Source organism: Vombatus ursinus, unplaced genomic scaffold (genome assembly GCF_900497805.2).
Source record: "Vombatus ursinus unplaced genomic scaffold, bare-nosed wombat genome assembly UNPS02015255.1, whole genome shotgun sequence".
NCBI lineage: Eukaryota > Metazoa > Chordata > Mammalia > Diprotodontia > Vombatidae > Vombatus > Vombatus ursinus.
This window is the reverse complement of record NW_020955033.1, coordinates 41,863,021-41,885,927: the sequence shown is the minus strand read 5'-3', so window position 1 is coordinate 41,885,927 and position 22,907 is coordinate 41,863,021. Positions and strand designations below refer to the sequence as shown.

Below are 22,907 nucleotides of genomic sequence, written 5' to 3'. Positions count from 1 at the left end.
TGTGTGTGCTTCTCTGAACTTCAATCTCAAATCACCAGTTACAAATTAGACGTTTCAAACTATGTCATGGAGGCATCTTAAACCTGACATGTCTTTTAAAATTGAACTCCTCATCCTTTTCCTAAGCCCACCCCATTTCCAGTCCTCCCTATTTCTATCAAAGATATCACCATCTTTTCAGTGTTTTATATTAATAACTTGGCATTATCCTGGACTCCTCAATCTCCCTTACCTCACATATCCAATCATGAAGAATGGATTCTAATAGTAGCTGCATTTTGATAATTACAATGCATTTCACACACACCACTTCACTCGATCCTCACAGTAGTCCTGTGGATTAGGTGGTGCTGGTATAATCGTCTCCATTTTACAGATGAAGACATGGGCTCAGTGATGTGGTTCAGAGCCAGTATTTGAACCCAGATTGTTAGAGAGGCTACCCAGACAAGCAGGTGTGGTCCTTGTGCCCCCCCCTCAAAAAAAGTTATGATTTACCCCCTTATGGAGGTTTTCTGCAGCCATTCTACGCAATTAGAAGATGTAGTGATGTAATCATTGCTGCTGTATTTGAAATATACTGGCACTTCAGAGTTCATAGGGTCGTAGAGCTGAGTGATACTTCAAAGGCCATTTTACAGATAAGGAAATTTCAGACCAGAGATTAAGGTTAAGTGACTTGACCAAAGTCACACAGACAGTTAAGGATGAGGGGCAGAATTTAAATCTAGGTTCTCTTTGTGTGGGACAGAGACCACTACTCAAATTCAAAACAAGATTTAGTTACCTTGAAAGCAGAAAGGAGTTTATTGCTTTCTCATGAGAAAGGGCACCGCCCGTGGTCACCCTAATGGGGCCAGCCAGGGAGGACCAGGGAGGATGCATACAGAAAGCAAGGCTTATTTATACTCTAACGTGAGCTCCTCCTTCCTAACTCCCTTCCCCTTTATCCCATTGGTTTGGCTTCAGGGGACACGATCTGTTCAAGGAAATCTTCCTCAGCAACAGAGTACACAAGTTTGCCTGAGGGAAGAAAAGGTGGGAAGTCTTACAGTTTAGATTGGGGGGTAGGGCTATTCTATTCTTTCTGCTACATGTTTAAAAACAGGATCTGAGGGGGTTTGGGAGTGTGTTTCAACAATACAATTAGAAGGCCATCTACAACAGGTGCCTCCAATTTCTCTCCTCCCACTCTTCTTACTATCTGGCTTCTGACCGCATCTCTCTCCAAATGATGTGATCTCCTAATTGCTGCCCTTTGTGAGAACTATTCACAAAAACTATTAACCCTTTGAGGAGGCTTCACTTCTGAAAGATCATCTCTCACATCTTTATCTAGAGCTAATACCTTTTTTCACTATACCAAGGTGACACAGTTCCATGGTTGCAAAATCATATATACTGTGGTGAGAGAGATGAAAGAAGCAAGTGGAGTCAATTTGATTTGGGATCCCCCAGGGTCATTTTCCTCCATTACCATGGCAGGCCTATTTTCCCTTAGTATATAGTTCATATTAACTACTACTGCATTGCTGAACTGCCTTGAGACCCTGGACATAAATCATACTCTAAGGAGTGGCCTGTGAAAAATTCTGTGTATTCAAGCTCAGTGGAAGTTGACAACATGATCTGAGCCTTCTTAGGTCACCCCCATTCTTTAAGAGGTGCCAGTAAAGGCACATCACAGCTCTCTCTCTCTCTCTCTCTCTCTCTCTCTCTCTCTCTCTGTCTCTCTCTCTCTCTCGCTCTCTCTCGCTCTCTTTCTCCTCATTGCCTCTGAAAAAAGTAGGTTATTTTTAGCTAAATCCTTTATGCTGCAAAAAAAGTGTGATGTTACATAGTTTACTCTTTAACTTTCATTAAAGCATCTGCTCATGTGGCACAGTATCTGCTCACATATCTTCCACTTCACTACAAGAAGCAATCTGTGCCTCTACAGAAGCTCTCCAGTATTATCTGTTGACTTTGTTGCATGTGATAAGAGAAGACAGATGTGTTCTCCATTCATGAATTAGTTTATTTCTTACTTCTGATTTCTATGAGGCACCAGATGTTGACTTCTTCTAAGTTGAGGAGGAGGAGAGAGAGGAGGAAGTGAATGATGATGATGATGATGGTGGTGGTCGTGGTTGTGGTCGTGGTTGTGGTCGTAGTGGTGGTGGTGATAAACGTGAGCATCATCCCAAAGCACCCACCCCATATACTTTGCTGTGCTGAGTGCTTTGCAAAGACACTGCCTATCTTCAGGAACTACAACCCTCCAGTTCCTTATCAAATGCATTATATTAAAAATCATTTACATCAACCTTAATACCATAGACAGGCTACAGTTTTAAAAGGCCTCTCTCCTGACTTGCTTGGAGAAACATCACCTGTTCATTGTAACAAACAGCAGGGCAGGAGGTTCAAGTAGAGGGAAGAGCAGAAGACTATCTGAAGTATCTCATCTTGAGAAATAGAAAAGTCAAAATTTATGAGCCCTTAAGTGGTTCAGTAAAATAAGTAATCAAGGATGCATAGGGAGTGTGATGCTTCTGACTACAGATTTGTGAACCTGTAATTAGACAATGTATCCTGCATAACAATTGCTATTCCTAATTGTATATAAAGCTGTAATTCAGCCTGAGTTGCTGATAGTGCATTGCAAGGGCACAGTTTAAGTGGCCTGCAAATAGCAACAGAATTACAAGCTTAGAGAGCACCCTTAGTATTCCAAGCATACAACTGGGATGAGGGGAAAAAATAACAAAAGGAGGTAGTTGATTCAGTTATAATTCCTAGCAATGAGAACACATCAACCCAACAAAATTTATGTTGGAATAGACTTAGACATACAGTTAGTTTATGAGGATGCATTTTATTGTGTGTGACAACACAAACTAATAGCTGGAGCTGGAAAGAGGAAAGATTGTAAATGACCTACAAACTATAGATAATCGTGTGTGAAATAGTATTTGGAGCTTCACTGCTTGATAACTGGTATAGATTTTTCAAGTCCCAGTCTTGCCAAAATGATCTATCCAGAACTAGTGAAATGTAGACACCAGAGAGAAAATAGAATTGTATCTTCTAATTTCTTGGCTTTTCTAAAGCACAATGTTATTCTAGGAGGAGAAAGAAATGGATTATGAAAATATGGTACATGGTAAATTCAAGAATTTGTTCTGCTCTCCCTTTTTTGCATTTATGTAATGGTTTGTGGCTTGCTGGGAAATGATTAGCAGATTGACAAATGGTAACTAGTGCCGAAACACATGTATTGTCGCATCTATTACCAGAAATTGACATCATTCCAGAAATACATCCAGCCAGCAAATAAGAACCATGGCATTTTTTTCAATCACTACTGCATAATCTAGCACCCTGGCCAAGTATAGCAAATCTCATTGTATTATTGTTTAGGGGATTGAAAAAAGAAAATGTTTCATGATAAATAGTGTAATATATGTACTAAGCTGGTAGTGCAAAGTATGAGATACTTTGAACAGGAAAATGTCAAGGACATTGGAATGCAGTAGGCCATCCATTTGTGTCTAAGATCAATATGTGCTTTTTAAAAGATACAAAAAGAACAAAGAAAAATTAACTAGTACTATTGTTGTCTATTATGGTATGTGACACCATAACAATGACAAAATTCTGTTACATCATCTCTGTTGGAGAGCACAATGTGATTTGATTGACCTTAAAAATGCTTGTGACATTCTTACAGAATTGCCAGGGGTACTAAATGGTTAAGTGACTTGCCCATTGTCACATAGCTTCTATTTTTCAGGAGCAGAACCTTGAACTCAGTCTTCCTGACTGTAAGGTCAACCTTCTATTTACTACACCATGGTGCCTGTCATTTTCATCTTTAAAGAGAATAGGTGAATTAGCTTTTAATAGATAAAGATGTGATGTCAGTGGTACTAGGGGAGGCCCATCTCTTGCAAAATACCTCTTTACCTGTTGCCGATACAGGAAACTTCCACAGAGATTCCTTTACCTTAAAGCTTTCTGAGCAAGTCGAACTACAATCCCTTACCTAGATAATGATTTAAGCTGTTATCAGCTATACATTCATTTGTTGGAAGGAACTTCAAATACTTTCTTGAAATCTGATTTTGACAAGGGAATGAGAAGAGCCAGAGAGCCCTAGGTATCTGAGGGAGCATAAAAAGAATTTTCCAGAGCAGATGGAAAAGTGGAGGGGGTGGAGTTGAAGTGAGAGTAAAGAATGTAGAGGCTGGATAGATTATTTAAAAAAAAACAGCCTATTTCACATTTTTGCTTAGGATTTTGCCCAGGAGTAATTATGCTATTTGGGCTAATACAGAGAAAACACATAGGCTACGGAATTGAGAACCTGGGTTGAAATCCCACATCTGTTACTTACTAGCCTTGTGACTCTGAACAACTCATTTAACCTCCTTAGGCCTCTGTTTACTTCTCTGTAAAATGGAGATTAGGGAAAGGTAAACTAGATGATCTCTGAAGTCCCTTCTGTCTCGATTCTTTCATAGGAACCACACTTGCATTTCATTAAACTAATTCTGAAGACTTGATTCAACCAAGATTTTTAATCAAAATTATTTTAAATCTATATTTTTGTCTTTAAAGAGAATAAAAAGGTAAATTGCTACTTTGAATCACCCAGTGAATGAAGCAACATTCACTGAAGGATAAGTTCATAGAGGATAACTCAGTAAATGATTATATACTTCTCCCACTCTAAAATCTTGGCAGATACAATTTCTGCATAGGATTTAACAGCCATTAACAAACCACAAGATAAACAGATTGAAAGACACAGCTGAGCCAGTCACTTGCTAGCTCATCTTGAATTTACTTCCTTTTATTACATAGACTTGGAACTGAGATGAGTGAATTTCCTGAAAGAGAATAATTGAGTTTGAAAGTGTCATCTATTGTAAGAGAATAATTTTCTGAAATTAATGGAATAGGAGACAGAGTCGTGGGCACTTCCTGCCAATGTGAAGTGTAGTATAACTTAATCATAGAATCATAGTAATGGTAAGAAAGAACATACTTTATCCACCCTGGCCAACTCCCTATCCATCCTGTTTTCTGTCTGTTAAGACTGCCAGGGAAAAATTTTTGTGGCCTCTTAGGGAGCTATGCCAGTGTTTCAGAGTTCCCTTGGACAGCTATTTCTCCCTTAATACCTAAATTTCCTTGTTCTTAAATTCTCCTCTATGTAAAGTTATTCAAGGACATTTCAGCACTGTCCAAGTAAGGTCCTTAGCTCAAGACCTGTTGACTTATTTTTTCACTGTGACAAGAGTCACAATCATGAACATGAAAATGGTCTCTGAGATGACCCCAAGATAAACCATTCATCATGAGCTTGTTTTGCACCTGCTAAAATAGAGAGTGGTGGCAAAATTCAATGAAAATTCCCTGAAACTCACCCCTAAAAAGGAATTATTCTATTGGTTAAGAAATGATTTGAGAAAGAGATCTCAGGAAATATCCAAAACAAGTAGCCTAGAAAAAAATGAGTCCAATAGAAGATAAAAGAGAAGTCTCTCATTGTAAAACATTATCATGAGTAAATATGGTATGCAAATATTGAAAGAACTCTGGATTTGTACTCAGAAGACCTGGTTCCAAGACCCAGTCTGACATTTCTCATGTTCACCACCCTTAGCTTCAGTTTCCATGTTTGCAATATGATTATAATTGTTCCTGCACTACCTAGCTTACAGGGTTGTTGTGAGGAACAAATGGGACAATATACGTAAAAAACAAAAGCTTAATAGAGCAACCAGCAGTGTGCTGGTAAATGCTTAAAAGAGAATGAAACAATTCTCTTTTTAAAAATATATCTATGACACGCTTTAAATTAAATCTGCATTATTAACATTTTTCATCACTCTTAAACCTAGATAATCAAAAAAGCAATAAATCAAGCCCTGAGGTGTAGCATTTACTGATTTCTGAGTTATAAATTCTCACACTGGACATTTAATAATTAGCTCTCTTGAGCTAGCTTCAGCACATGCCTGACACTACTGTAAATGGGAATTGAAAAATTAGTCATGTCTCAGCCCACATGAGGGCATCAACCACATGCTAACATTTATATATCCGTATGTCCAAAATGTATTTCTAGGGAGCTGAGTTCTACTCTGGACTGTCACATTTCTTTAGTCTCTTTGTGGCTTTGAGAAAATTAAAAATAGATTTTTTTTCTTTCATTAGACCACACCTCTGATGTAATTGGTATTGAGAACTTCTCATGAGGAAACTTCTACCAACACAGAACTGCATCGATTCTGCAACTTTTACTTTTGGAAAGTTGCCTAGGCTAATAAGAAGTGATAACTTGGCCAGGATCCCACATCCAAGATGTCAGAGGAAGGGCTTGAACTCAGGTTTCCTGACTTGGGAGTCAAATCTGTCTTCTAAATTGTACTACCTCTCATTTATGAGTCACTACACACACACACACACACACACACACACACACACACACACACACTCACACACACACAGTACTTTATAAAGTGCTTTTCTCTCAACAACCCTGTGAGGGCATAGCAAGTATATTATTTATGCTTTATATAGCATAAATATATGAGGATTTATAGGAGGATTGTGGCATAGCTAACAATGTAGCTTTGTTGCATTGAAGAGTGTATATAGGTAATTCCTGACATACAAAGCTTTGAAAGGTAGCTTACAGACATATTATAGCAGGCCTTAAAATACCAATCTAAGCAATTTGTAATTATCCCAGAGGCAATGAGAAGCTGCTGATGTGTTTTGTTTTGTTCTTTTTAAACAGGAAAATTACTTGATTAGTACTATTTAGTAGGGAGATTAATTTGATAGTTTGTGAAGCATAGATTGGAGAGGAGAGAGCCTAGAGATATGGAAACTAATTAGGAGGCCATAACCAGATGAGAGATGATAAGGACCTCACCTAGGGTGGTGGCAATGTGAGTGGGGAGAAAATAATAGATATGAGATATTGTGGAGAGAAAATCAACAGAATTTGGCAATTGATCAGGGTCAAAGAAGAGAAAGGAAAAAGTCAAACATAATTCCAAGGTTATACACCTATATGACTTGGAAAATTATGGTTCCCCCAAGAAAAAGAGAGGGCTCATGGGAAAAGGCCCAGTTTAGGGAAAAAGAAGACAAGTATGATTTGGGACACGAAGTACTTGAATAGGGACAGAGGGCTATAACTGACATTGGCATCAAATATGGCTTGTTTTTTCCTTCTTCCAGAGAGGAAAGGAGTATAACCACTAGAGTAAAAGATTAAGTAATTTTAGCAGTTCTCTGACTCCTGTGAAAGATTGATTTTCAACACAGGTAATAGAATTCAAGTACTGTGACCTATGAATTTTCTGTCCAAGTTATATGCAGGAGATTTTCTTTTTAACAATAAGTGGTGCTTCAAAAATGTTCACAAAATAGAGCCATATCCTAATGTGAAAAATCTCCCAGAAAAGAAAATTTTCCCTCAAGAAATCCAGGAATCAGTCTGTGTCCATTTTTAACTGGGGGTGTTTGATCACAGTCAGTAGTTGTCTTTATGCTTAATCAGTTAGCTTGAAAGAGAACGTGGAAAAAAACATAAAAGCCTCTGAAATGATGAAAGCATCAAGAACCTAACTAAACATCCTTCAGGAGGGGTGGGGTTAGAACATGAATGATTTATGATGCCTTTTGGGCTACATTTCAAATACCTAGAGACTCATGTTAGAATGGAGATCTATTTGCAAAAGAATATATCAGACTACCCCATGAATATGCAAATATTTGGCCATCACATTTAAATTGTGGAATAAATGCTAAAATTAAAAACTTTAACCAGATGTAAAGTGCCTCTGCTTTTCACCTTCATGAAAGGCAGCCCTGCATAGTGGATTTTTTCCAGGAGCTACATTCTAGCAAGGTTCCCCTGTGCTCCCTGTACAGTTGTTTTTTTCAATCAAGTATGGTATGTTCTGTTTATGAACTCTGCAAACTTCCCTCTCAGTTAACATCAATCTATCCATTAATCATCATTAAATCATTTCTGAATCCCACCACACAATATTATCAAGTCACTGAGCTCTCTGGCCATAGTCCTGGCTGAGCTGAAAGAGATATTCAGACTGTCAGCATCCTGATACAAGTAAATGCCTCCTCCTCCAAGAACAAAGTGTAGGGATGGCCCTCAAGATGCACCTTCAGAAGTAGGAATGGAACATTGCCCTTACATTTCATGTCAGGTTTGGAATCAGGAGATCTGTGTTCAAATCTCACCTCAAACTTATACTAGCTGTGTAACCATATAACTGGCTGTATGGGCAAATTGATTAATCTCTCTGAACCTAAGGTTGCTTCACTATAAAACAGGGATAATAATAATTGCACCATCTCCTTCAAAAGGTTATTATAAGAAGACCCTTTTACATTCCTAAAGAAAGATATAGACAGATAGATAGTTGTAGATATAGATATAGATATAGTTATAGATATAAATATAGATATAGATATAGATAAATTGTCCTGTATGAAGTGAATCACTAGCTGCTACCAGCCAGGCCCAAAAGCTAGTCTAGTTGAGACAAGGTACTGCGAAGGAAAAACAGATGCCTGAGACTAGCGCCTTCTCTTAGATCCTAGTGGAGATAGCCTAAGACCCTGTATCCAAGAGCCCTCCAAGAATAGCCTTTCTCTCTCACAATTTACATCATCCCACAGCCATGAATGCCATTCCTAAGTCATCAATGAGTATAGCAATTCCTGTGAAGATTGCTACCATCCCTGCCGCCAACCACCATCAACTGCCAGCTGTGAGCAGGTTGACCCAAGAGCAAATGGAACAGTAACATCACTTCCTTGTAGCCATCATAAAGGAAACAATCTTTGTGGAGGTGTGACTTGGCAATTGCCTCTAGAGGGTAGGGGGGAGGGGGCACAATCTATTAACCCTCCTAGATTAGTGATCTATAAGATACTTCCACCTTAATATCTTTCTGTCTTTTCATTTTACCAATACCCATGAGGCTCTGTGTCATACTTCTTTTTCAAGTTTATGGATTTTTCATGGGAGTATATTGCTAAAACCTTCTACTGTGATAGCCTAGCCATGAATTATGTTCCACTATGTCTCAGTGATTGAGCTCTCCAGTTCATTTTATTACCCAAACTCTGCATATATATATATTTTCATGTATATATATATGTATATATATGTATGTATGTATGTATATGTATAGATACAGGATTAGATAGATATATGTACACACATACGTATAAGACTAGGTCTTGATTGGCTAGACTGGTGGGCCTAATCCAGTATTTTTAAATTTAATAGGGACAAATGTAAGTTCTTATACTTAGGCTCAAAAATCATCCTCACAAATTAAAGGTTAGAGAGGCCTGGCTGAAAACAATCTCAGGCTTTTAGTGGATTTTGAGCTCAATATGAGTCAACAATGTAATATGGGAGCCCCAAAAGCTGATGTGATCTTCCCAGTAATCTCCATATCATGCCACCTGTGCTCCAGGCATAATCCTCATCGCCCTCCCAATGAGTGCTTGGACTCCACTTCTAGGACACCAGGCTCAGTTAAACAAGTTTTTGCCTTATCTCTTGGAACCAGGCCTCTAAGCCATTAAAACAGCAGCAAGGAGAAACAAAATTTTACAGGCTTTTTTTTAAAAATCCCTCACAAGAACCTGAAATTAAAATGAGGAAAGAAGGTAATTTGGAATGAAATTATAACAATTTTTCATCTTGGCATTTAAAACCCTTTACAGTCTGACTATAGCCTACCTTTCCAGGCTTGTTATACACTATTCTATGTTTTAGCCAAACCAGTCTACCTTCTGTTCCATAGATTCAGCAGTCTATCTCTCTCCTCAGTGTCTGCATTCTTGGAAAATTTGCCTTGGCTCCATTTAGAATCTCAAGCTTCCTTTAGGTCTCATTTCATGTACCACCTCCTATAGCAAACCTTTCCTGATCCCTACTTATTACTGTTTTGTCCCTTCCAAAATAATTATGCATATATTTATGTTTAGATGTTGTAAACCCTTTCCCAGTAAAATGTAAGCACCTTGAGGTCAGGGGGTATTTTTCAGATTTTTTTAAGGTAATTGGAGTTAAGTGACTTGCCCAGCGTCACACAGCTAGTAAGTGTCAAGTATTTGGTCTGAGACCAGATTTGAACTCAGGTCCTCCTGACTTCAGGGCCAGTGCTTTGTCCACTGCGCCACCTAGCTGCCCCTCAGATTGTTTTTGTGTCATACTCTTGCTACCTTATCTAACGCCTGTTATTCAATGAGCATTGTTAGTTTGGATTAGACAGGTAGAGCTCATCTGACAAGAGTAGACTGCTGCCTATGCAAACCTGCCTTAAATGCTTCCTCCTGTCCAATAGTATGTGACTGTAGTCATTGATGCTCATATCTAAGGAATAGCTTTCACTGAGTTCTTCATCTGAGTGCTTTGTGGTCACTCTCTCCCACATCCATTACCACTGATAACCACTAAGGCAAACTGCCCTTTTGCTGCTAGGACAACTCTAATGTAGGGGGCTCCTGAGGATGTGCTTTAATACTTTGATTATCTTATGTTGACTACCTTGCCAGATGTGGTCACTAATTAGCAGCATGCTGCTAATGCACTGATATAAATAGTGGGCACAGCAGCTGTTGGTGAGATGTTCTTAGAACAAACTTCAAAAACTCCCAATTCAGTCTCTTCCTGTTTTGCCTCCCCTCTTTTGTCTTCATTAAATCATGAATGATCATCCTCCATCTTGTGTGTTTACTACATAACAGATTTTATGCTTTGATACTTGTTACTCTGTTTTATTCCTATGAGACAAAACTTTTCTATTTAGAAAACTGTGTTAAAAGATTCTATTTGTTTTTCCCTTTTAATTCTATTTATTCTTTTGTCTTCTATGCAATAACATTAAATTACTATTTCATATCAATTGCAAATTCAATAAAGCTAAAAATAAGTTCCTTTCTACACAAGCAAATATTTATCCTACAAATCTAAATGTAGGGGAAATTTTCCCAAGTTATGCTCCAACCAGATTATTTAGTTTTAAGTGGTAAGATAATGAATCAGTTTTACTGGAGAGCTCTTTCTCTTAGTATTTTTTTCTCTACGAGTTCCTTTTTAAAGATTAAAACTACCAAAAATTTACTACGCAGAATAGCTAGCTATCCTCCATGGAGGTTAACCTTGGTCCCATTCCCTTCTATATCTTTAATTGATCTCATTCTCTTCCCTGAATCCTCCCTCTCAGTCTATAAACAAACACAGAGTTCACTTAACCTAAAAGATTTTTATTTCTCCCTGAGTATGACCTGACCTAACACTCCTTTGATCTTCCCTTCTTCTATCTTTTTATTACCACATTGCTAGAAAAAGTATTTTATATTTGATACTTTCATGATCATGCTACCCATTTGGTCCAACAGAAAGAGCATTTACTATGGAGTCAGAGGACTTGGGTTCAAACCCTGCCTCTGGCCACATACTAGCTTTGTGACCTTGGACAAGTCATTTAACCTTCTTGCGCTTCAGTTTCCTCATCTACAAAATGAAGAGTTGAACTAATTGGCTACTCAAGCTCCTTCTAGCTTTAAATCTATGATTTTATTATCCTCTTAAAATCTAACTTCCAACACTCAATTGATACTGCCATCTCAATGTTCACTGTTGGCCTCCTAATTGCCAAATTCAGTAACTTTGCCTCAGCTCTTATAGGGCCTGAACTCTATGTAGTGGCTAATCATTATTAATATTTATATCACTCTAAATTTACAAAGGACTTTCTTAACTGGTAATCCAAAGGTAGGTAGTCCACTGTGTTATTATCCAGAAATCTTACGTATGAGGAAACTGAAACTTTTGTAATTTAAATGACTTATCCATATTGACATAACTAAATTCACAAATATCTCAGATTATTTTTTTGTGACCATGGGCACCATGATGCCCTGTCACAAGATTAAACACAATAATATTTAACAAAGTAATGATCCCTTCTTATTTCACAGTGTCAATTTTGATTTTGGTTTTGAAGTGCTGATAGGACATTCAGTGGAAGATGTGTTAAAGACATCAAAAGATACTTGTCTGCAGCTCAGTATATCAGAGTTAGAGATGTAGATTTAATATCTTCCTCTTTTAATCATCTCTTCCCTTTCCTAACTCTCCCACTCTACTGGATGCTTCCTCTCAGCCTGGAAATGTTTATCTCTCCTATAAAAAAAATCACTTGATGTCATTTTGTGTTAGGCAGCAGTTTCCTGATGCAGTTCCCTTTACCCTAACACAGCTTTCTCTCCACACACAACCTCCCCACAGCTTCCTTTAGCCCCAGCTTTCCTAGTGGCTTCCTGGTGAAGCATCTTCCCTTCATGAGACTTCTTTGGCCTCAGTTTCTCTAATATAGTTTCCTGGCCTAGGGACAATAAAAAGTCCAAGCCATGGAGGTTGGGTGCCTCTTAGACTTGGTGGGTGCCTGAGACCACACCAGTAGCCCTACCTTAATGACAGGCCAGTTTCCAGATTAAGAACGTGAGGGAGAAGCTTACAGAGAAGCTAAGCCCCTCTCCATTCTTACTGTTGGATATCCTTGCTATGTTAGGGCAAAGTAAACATCTTCCTTTGTTAAATGTTCAGTGATTTGCAAATGCCTTATTTCATCCCAACGTTGACCCTGAACTGAAAGTGTTTTGGCTTTAAAGTTGGGTCTACAATACTTTTCAACCTATCAACCTTCTTCTCTTTCCTCTTTCACTACTAAACTAGAAAAAAAGGATTGGTCTACATGGTCGGCTTCGAATTTTTCACCACTTAGTCATTCCTTAGTTCTTTGCAAATTAGTTGCAGTTCCCAAAACTCTGCTGAATTGGTTCTGTCAAAAAAGGTCTCTAAAGCCTTTATTGCCAAATTCAATGGTAATTTTCCATGTTTTCATCCTCTTTGGCCACACTATGACATTTGCAGTGGTGGATAACCAATTGTTTTGTGTTGGTAGGCAACATTCTCAGGGTGGAGAAAGGCATTTGTGTTGTATTTATAATAAAAAATGGTTGCTTCTGTATATGATGACCAAGCACTTGATTTTTTGGTGCCCCTTCCCATTTTTCTTGGTATTTCTTTAGTTTCACCCTCAAATCCTACTTCAAGCCCAGCCATATACTTTGGTACAGCTTTTCCTGAACCTCTGATTATGCTGGCTCCTCAAGTATGACTAAAGGGCTACATAAGTTAGAATCTTAAAGTTTAGGGGACCTTAAGTTACCTCATGAATGTCTGTCAGAATCTTTCTTCAAAATCCCTGACAGCCTTATGCTCTCTTCATCCTCAAAATAATTCCAGTGCCTTTCCCACTCTGAACTTTAACCTCCTCTTGTCCCCCGTTACTCACATGTGGCGCTCCAGAAAAAATGCTACCCAGATTCTAGGCACTCTTGGTGTGACCATCCACATTCACTAATAACCATAGTTCATAAGCTCAAGTTCTATATTTGTTTAAAAAAAAATAAAAGAATGAAGGAAAAAAACTATCATATTGGGTACATCCTATATGGAGGATTCATGGGGCAACCTCGAAAAGAATAATAAAGGATTAGAAGCTATAGAGAGGACTCAGTTTGATCCAGCAGAGGAAACTGCACCATGAGAATCATGAACCCATCCAAATGAATTCAAACTATTATTTGCACACATGTAGCATATAATCTTGCTGACTTGACCATGAACTCCTTAAGGGTAGGAACTGCTTCTTAAGTACCAAGCAACCTTCCTTGCATAATCAGCAGGATAAATGTTTAATTGAAATATTTCTTTTTAGTTAATTGAAACAACTCAAGAGAAGCAGTGTGGCAAAACTGATAGATAGGACTGTCATCCAGAAACACCCGATTTTGATTCCTGCCTCTCTATACTGGACATTTGACTACACATTCAGTGCTCTAGGCATATCTCTACTACAAGTTGTAGAGAAGATATTAATTTGCATTGGTGGAGGGGATTTTCTCATTCAAGTTGCCTAAACCAATGAAATCAGGGTTCCAGTCCCCAATATAACTCAAATAATGACAAATATTAAAACTAACCTACCCAAGAATTTCTTTTCCCAGAATAATGTACAAGTCTTTCTTGGTTTTCTCATATGATCATTCATGATTGATAACCAATAGCTGATAACAAGTGTTGCTCCCGGTGTCATTTTTAGCATTTCAAGCAATAAGGTATAAGCTAGTAACCCTCTCTCCTTGGTCCCTGAAGTGCTGTACTAGGTACTGGAGGAGAAACAAAATTTGTGAAAGATACAACCCTGCCCTGACTGACTCACCAGTAGTACAGGTGAGGAAAGTCTTGTGCATTCATGAATAGTTGAATAATAATATAAGACAATGGCAAAAAATGATATTTAATGTAATATATTATCAAGTTTTTTAAGTGGCATAAGTAACAAATGATTTAAGTTCTTAGAAGGCAGATATCACTGACTGTGGGAGTTTTCTTGGGGTAAACTTGGAGTGAGCCAACTCTTGAAGGATAGCTGTAAGTTGGATAGCTGAAAAGAGCCAATAAAGCTGAAGGAATCACAGTGTTCTTAGAAAATAATGAAGAGAACAGCATCAGGGTACTTCAGTGAAAATTTAATCATGAAAGAACATTGTAGGAGTTAACTTTGGAAAGACAGTTTAAGAGTAAATTGTAGAGCATTTTAAATGACAAGCTAAGAAGTTCAGATTTTATCCTGCAGGAAATGGAAAACCACTGAACATTTTTGAGCAGGGAAGCCTTATGATTAAAAAAAAGATATTGGAAGAAGATTATTCTGGTAATGGATGTGGAGATCTGTGTAGCTTGACCAAAAGCTTGAAGACTGTCTCAGAAGAGAAGAAATGCTCAAGTTGGAAGATTATTACTACCCATGCTTCAGCAAGGGGTGGTCAGTCAATTCCTGTTTAGGATGTTGATGTTATGATCATGTTTGCTTCTCTGTCTTGAATAGAGCCTGCATCTTGTCAATTAGCAATAACAGCATTGTTGATGTATGTATATGAGTTCTTCCATCTTTTGTTGCTCTCTGAAGCCTGGCTGTTTCCTGAAAACATCATATCCCTTATAACTCCCCTCAAGGTTGACTAGCCCTTCTTTCTCACCCTCTGAGATGGGACTAGCAAGAGAACAAAGCATATGCCTTGTTCACCACTGCCACTTTAAGACACTTCCTCTGCCACCATTACTCAAGGTACACCTCTTATCGTTCAAATTTCCCTCCATCCTATCCTAGTCCATGAAGTTACCTTGTGTGGATCTCCAACCCTCTGCAATAAGTTCAATTCTTGTCTCATAGTTTTCTTCTTTGCTTTAATTCTCACCCCTTTAAACACCTTGGACTCCTACTTCTTCAACCGCCTCAACTCCCATAACCCCTATCCCCAGTCTACTTCAAACACATTAGGGTAATAGTAGTAATAGTATAGCATTTATACAGTTTTTTATAGGTTTTGCAAAGTGCTTTACACATGTTAACTCATTTGATTGTCACCTGTGAGGTAGGTACTATTATTATCCCAGTAGTACAGGTGAGGAAACTGAGATAGACAGGGACTAAATGATATTTCCTCATATTGAAAAATATACATATGGAACATTGGAAAATTAGACAACTTTTGTAATAAAGTGCTAGTAATACTATGTGTAGTCAGGTGTCAGGACTATGGAAAGGAATGGTTATTAATGAATACCGTCACTCCAACTCCATGTTTAGGAAATATGACTCATTCAATTAATGACTTATACCTCTGTCTAGCTTCTCTCTCCAGTTATTTCTTCCTACCATCTGCATCAATCAAAACCTCTGTTTAAACATCATAACTTTAGTAAATTGCTTAATTGGATTAGGTAAAGGTATAATAAAATTAACTAACGTACACATGTATTATAGAAGTTTCAAAGGTCTCGAGTGCTCCCAAACCCCAGGTCAGAATCTCAGTCTTGATAGAGCCCAATTGGTATGAAATTAACATAAAGTCCATAAACATAAAGTACTTATCAATCCCCTGCTCCCAACTTCTCCCTCATATAAGGAAGGATATAGTGAGTTAATTTAGGAGAGTCAGCACTGGTAGGGAGTTCTCCCCATGAATTGAATGACTACAGAAAGGGCCACGGTTGCAGGTGCTGGTGTACCACATTGCTCATTAGTTCAATCAGACAGGAACTTTCTTGCCATTCTATAGGTCATCACTGTACAGTGCTACTCACACCAGAGTCCAGCTTGTAATTTCCTCAGCACTGCTTCTACAAGACGCACCACTTATTGTCTTTTCCTAGATCTAGGGGAAAAATCAGGATAATTATGGGGATATTTTTCTCCTCAAACTTTCTTTCAATATCTAAACTTAACCTTGAAAAGTGTGTGCACTCAATAATATCCCTGGATCATTTCCCCACACCACACATACATACACACACACACACACACACACACACACACACACACACACACACAATTCAAAATTATAGAACAATAAAAAGCACAATGCAGAAAATGCTAAATTGTGTGGTTTGCAGTATAAGGGATGTAGGTGTTCAGAAATTCATGCTGAGCTTTCAGGAAAGTGCTAGATTTCTATATTTACAGATGAGAAGTGAGGGCATTCCAAGCTAATAAAATAATTTGTACAAAGGCTCAGGGCCAGAAATTAGTGTAAAATGTTTGGCAAAGAGTGAGAAAACTGACCTGATTAAAATAAAGGGTATATTTTGGGAAATAGTGTGAAATAAGAGTAAATGTGTACATTGGGCCAGATCATGAAGGACCTTGAAAACCAATTTAGATTTCATTCAGTAGAAAATAGGGAGCCATTAGTTTTTTTTTTTTTAAATCAGGAACTTCATTTAATGAAACAACATTTAAAGAAAATTAGTCTGTCAGTAATGTGAATTGTGAATTAGAAGTAGCCAGAGACCAGGATCAGAATGGCCACTTGGAAGTCTTTAGAAATAACAAAAGCATAAAATTATGGGGCCCTAGACCATAACGGTCATTGTAGTAGTAAAGAGGTTGGGGCATATGCAAGAGATGTGTAAGAGGAAAATTTGATGGAGATGGAGAACCATTCAATCAACAAGTATTTATGAAGCACCTACCATATGCCATACAGCTAGGTGATTCAGTGACCTGAGTTCAAATCTGGCATCAGACACTTACCAGCTGTGTGATCCTGGGTAAGTCACTTAATCCTGTTTGCCCCAGTTTCCTCATTTATAAAACGAGATGGAGAAGGAAATGGCAAACCACTCCAGTATCTTTGCCAAGAAATCCTGAAATGGGGTCACAAAAAGTTGGACAAGACTGAAACAATTGAACAACAACCATGCCAGGTGATCAGGCTACAAAGACAAAAAAATTAATCGTATATGTATATGGCAGTTAAGGAGGGAGGGCACCAGAAGCTGAGGCAATCAGGAAAGACTTCATGTAAAAGGTGGTTTAAACTGTGTCTCTAAAGAAAAGAGAAATTCTGTGAGGTAAAGGTGAAAAGTAAGTGTGTTCTAAGTTTGGAGGATGCTCTTTTCAAAACACAGAGACAGAAAATAAATTGCCATGTGTGAGAAGCAGATGGCTGGATCACTAGTATAAGAAGGGAAATAATGTATAACTGGCTTAGAAAGATAAGGAGGGTCCAAAATGAAAAGTACTTGCCAGAGGAGTTTATATTTTATCCTAGAGGCAAAAGAGAGCCTATCCACTGGAGTTTCTTAAATAGAGGAGTAATATGGTCAGAGCTGCATTGAAGGAAAATCACTTTGACAACTGTACGAAGCATGGATTAGAGTGGGGAAAGACTTCTGACAGGGAGACCAATCAGGAGACCATTGTAATAACACAAGCAAGAAATGATAAGATCCTGAACTGAGGTGGCAGCTCTGTGATTAGTGAGAAGGGTATGTGTGAATTGTGAATAAAGGAGAAGGAAGAATAAAGAATGACTTTAAAATTTTAAATTTGTAGAAAAAAATTACATATTTTGTGTGCTACTATCAAGATTCATAAGCCAGAAAACAATTTAAATACATTAAAAAAAATTTGTCTCTGGGACAAATTTAACAGTTTAGGTTAAAATTATCGACAGCATCATTACAGGAAAGGAGTTTAAGAAATTTTATAAGGTTTCCTTTGATTACAATTATTTTGTATATTGGTGCTTTAGTAAAATTCTAGAGAGCAACAAATGTGTGTTGGGGCTTTTTGATGGTTAAAATTTCTAAGAAAATCACTAAAAGTACTACTTGTATTTGACATAAAGCATTTTAAAATACGTACAAAAACTCATGAAGTATCTTTAACAGTATTTATTTGGATTAAACTTTGTCCCATTTTAAAACATTTACAAAAAGAAAATTAAAAAGTACCATTTTTATAGGGCAAAAGTCTTGACCTGTCAAGTAGATAGTTGGTTTACTGCTGGAAATTATTGACCTAGAAATTATTAATTCATGAAACATATTTTCTCAATCTGGAAAATATCATAGAGATTATCTAGTGTGATTATTTGCCTCATATTAAAAATAAGGAAACTGAGCCCTAAAAAAAATTGTGACTTGTCCGGTGTCATATGGTACAGCTAGTACCATAAAGGCCATACTAAAGACAATTATTGGCTTCTTTTTTTTCAACTTAGTTCTTATGGAATCTAGGTATCAAATGATGTCCCTTCCTTCTTATCTATAGTTTATATCTCTAAAATGGGATATATAAAATGCTATGTGTAATATTATTCCTATAGTAGTTACTTGATAATCTTGCTATTTAGTGACTTTAAAAATAAATACAATAGAAAGAGGTGAATTCTGTAACGTGTAATAAAGATCTAACACAAAGTTCTTAGTGAAAAATTTAATAAATTGTGTTTACGTTTAGGCTTATATTGCCAGGGCCAATTTTATGTACAGGATAAGAGCTCTTTGCATACAAAAATGTGTTTCTTGAGTCTTATTCTATAGAATTAAATATGCCTTGTGAAGTTTATTTTCTAATGGTGTTAAGGCAGACATGTTAATTAAAGAATTATAATTTATAACAAGAGGCAAAACAGAAATACAGTTCATTAATATGTTACTTCTTTCCTGACAAATAAACTTGCATTGATTCACTCTTAATTCTGAATGAAAATGGACATTGTGATGGAATAGGGTTTGGTTCTAAAAAAAAAAATCCTGTTTCATAGAAGATGAATTTTGGAAATTGTTTATTTCAAGACAAATAGTAATAGCAAAGAATTGCCCTATGGAGTTGATCTGACCATTGTTGGATGCAAATTATTTTTGGAAGAAATTACTCCTGAAAACATGAGTGAAGTTTTATTAAAAGGCCTCCTAAAAGCATGACGGAATTATGCAGCTGGGTAGCATAGCAGGGAACTAGGTTGTTCAATGGATTGAGTGCCAGGCCTGGAGTCAGGAAGTCTCATCTTCCTGAATTCAAATCTGGCCTCAGATACTTACTAGCTGTGTGACCCTTGGCAAGTCACTTAACCTTGTTTGCCTCAGTTTCCTCATCTTCAAAATGAACTGGAGAGGGAAATGTCAGACCACTGTAGTATCTCTGCCAAGAAAACTCCAAAAGGTATCAAAAAGAGTCAGACATAACTAAAAATGACTAACCAACAAACACAAAATACATACCTTATATACCAAGGCAATTAGTGATTGAATTGAAGTCTGGTCAAATGAAATATAAATTTATTTATTATTATTGTTAAATCATAAAGAGATAGTATATGGACCCTTCTATGAAGAAATTTCTCATGAATAGTAAATATACTGAATACAGATATTATTCTATCCATTTATTTATTATTATTATGCTCACACAGAATTATCCTTTAAATGAGAGCGTTCTTCCATTTCAGATAGACTTTATATTAACCCAGAAAGAAATAATTCTACTTCACAATGGGTGAATTAATTTTATATTTTCTGATTATTCAGAATTGCTAAATTATGCATTTATGTGCCTGCAGATTCAATAATTTTACTGTTTCCATGAAAAGGCATCTTGCAAATGCTTAGCATACTGTTTATTATCAGTGTATATATTTTAAAATATGTGTTATTTACTTGATAGACTTGAATCAAAGGAGCCATTCCTGTCTGTTGGGTGAGTATGTCTGCAAATCTTCTTTCAACATTAATTGTTTAACTCAGTTGAATAATAAGGTCCTTCTAATATCATGTCAATTCCATATTCCATATGAAGTCATATCAATGCATGCTTTATTCATAGAACATCAATATTTATGGTTTTTTAAAATTCTTTTATGAAAATTTGCCATCTATTGCAGTAAATAATTTTGCAGCATGAATAATTCAGTTAATGAATATAACATTTTATGCCCTTCAACAAAACATAACACAAAGCAAATTTAAAAGATAGATTTACAATGTAAAGGTAAGTTCAGTTTTGTGTGTTTGTTCTCCCAGGTCCTCTGAATCTTAACATTTCTGTCTATCCAATTTCTCTTCTCTTTTTCTTTCATTTTCTCTAATTCAGTGTTGCTTCCTCTCTTCTTCTCTAAACTTGTCTTCCAATACATGTTCTTTTCCACTTTCCTCTTATCTCACTTTCATCTCCCCAACACCATCATATTGAATGCTGCTCTGAACACACAGAGGAAGAACCCTGAGGCAAATAAAGGTGAGACTTCAAACTAACCAGCTCTGGTGTGTAACCACTGAATCATGGTGGAGGTCTCAAATTCCAACTGCTCTTTCAAAGATTTTATTATATTATGGCACTGCTGACAATAGTGTACATTTGCTATTTTTGCAATTTGGAATTCATTGAATGTTTGTGTTTCTTTTTTGTTATTGAGGAGTAAATTTTGTGAAATATAAAAGTTTATTCTGATTAATAGCTAGTCAATTAGCAAGTATTAAGTACTTTTAATGCCTGGTACAAGGATATGTGGTATTGAATATGAAGAAGAGATCAATGGTGTTCTCTCTTGGTGCTTGCTTTTAGGGAAATTACAGGGGAGTTGGCAAGAGTAGTAGTGCATTTGTAAAGAAAATTGAACTAATGCCAGTTAGGTTAACCAGAAACATCATAGGAAAGGCTTTTAATTGGAAATGATCAGGATTACTTTTTTCCCATTACTTTCAAATTTTGCTGCTAGATGTCAAGTGCTAAGCTCATCCACTGACCAGTGGAATTCTTTCTTCCTTCCCAAGCTTCTAAGAAATACTTTGAAACTCAATCCAAATAACAAACAGCAGAATCAGTACTGGGAAAGGAAGTAGAGAGAGGGAAACTGTGTTATATTTACCAGAAATGTTAAAGTAGGAAACAAATTTGTTTCATATAAACCCTTTCAGCAGGTTTGTTTTCCACATTTCGGTAACTGCCTTATGGTTGAAATGAATTTTCCAATTGTCATTCTCTTGTCAAAAGGGGCTGAAGTAACACTGTAGTCTTACTTGATGCAAGGTTTTTGTTTTGTTTTGTTTTGTTTTGTTTTGTTTTGTTTGGTAGTGTTACCTCGTCTCATGAACTAGTCTGCATTGATTCCATTTTTGTTTGCATAACATCAAGATCACATCCTATATAACTTTTGTTTTTCATATTTTTTACATGTCTAACACCCTCCTTAACACTTTAACCCAAAAGAATGATAGTTGTTTGCATATACACTCTTAACTATGTAAAATTCAGCCAGTGTTTATGTAAGCAGTATACAGCCCACAGATGTGAAGGCCATGTTGTTTTTTAGGAAAACTCCATCCCCCAGAAACCAAAGCAGGATCAACAAGTGATAGTATTATTCCAGCACAGACTCTGAGTCTCTTATACTTTTTCTATATCTTTGCTTGCAATGGTATATTAGGATAATAAAGTCATCTGCTGTACACATGCACAGGCTTTTTGAGGGATAGGAACTGGGACTGGACCCATAATTTAATTGGCATAGCAAGCTTCCAGTGAGACCTTCCATAGCAATGCAGGCTGTCACCTTAAAGTATTAGAGATACTAACTACAGCACTAAAAGGTTAAATGATTTGCCCTGAGTGATTCAACTAATATATGTCAGAGACAACACTTGGATCCAGGTGACTCTAAGACCAACTCTTTTTCCATTGCCACAATGCCTTTCTTGGTATACCAATTTAAAGTAATAAATTATTTGACTCATTGGCAAAATCATTTGCTGTTCTTCTATGGATTGTTAAGTGACATCAAAGTATGGTATCATTTTTCTCAAGAACAATTTCTGTGTCTAATAGATGAAAAAAAGTATATTGTTCTGGGCCTAAACTGGTTAAAAGTAATCTACCCTAAGAAGCTGCTTTAACTCTTTTAGGCCACTAGGGTCTTATTTAGCAACTTACTGCTCCACTGGACTATTACTGTTCTATGAGTCATTTTTAGGCATAATGGAACCATAATGGATCCCAACGGCAGCCAGAGAACTGAATTATTACTGAGCTGGTATTCCACATTCGATCAGAAAATAAAACTTTTCTTTTATATGCATTGCCTAGAGTTCCATGTAGTCACAAAAAGATGGTTTTTATATGAAGAAAGAAATGTACATGGAAATTAACCATCAAGTAAGAAAAAATACCAGACTGTCAAATCTTTATTGATAAGCACCAATAACTGTGAATAAATTTTGCAAAATGAGAAGAAAATATCAATACATGTTTAATGTGTACTATAATTAACATAAATTTGTGAACCAAATTCCTTCCTTGATACCCTAATTGGCATATAATACTTAACCTGACACTGTGAAAACTGAGATTAAAGGGACAAATGTTAAATTCAGTAGAAATATTTGTCTTTCTAAAATTTCTTGGCACATGAAGAAAGGCTATTGATCTGTGATCAGAATC

The 22,907-nt window shown here is 36.8% G+C and overlaps 1 protein-coding gene across 1 annotated transcript in view; it reads left to right on the top strand.

Annotated features, from left to right (window-relative positions):
• The window catches only part of LOC114031818 (RNA-binding Raly-like protein), a 382,357-nt gene that overhangs the window by 274,052 nt on the left and 85,398 nt on the right, over positions 1 to 22,907 (top strand). Inside the window, exon 3 of the mRNA XM_027846952.1 lies at positions 20,139 to 20,171. Coding sequence (XP_027702753.1) covers positions 20,139 to 20,171 — 33 coding nt within the window. The remainder of the gene's footprint in view (positions 1 to 20,138; positions 20,172 to 22,907) is intronic.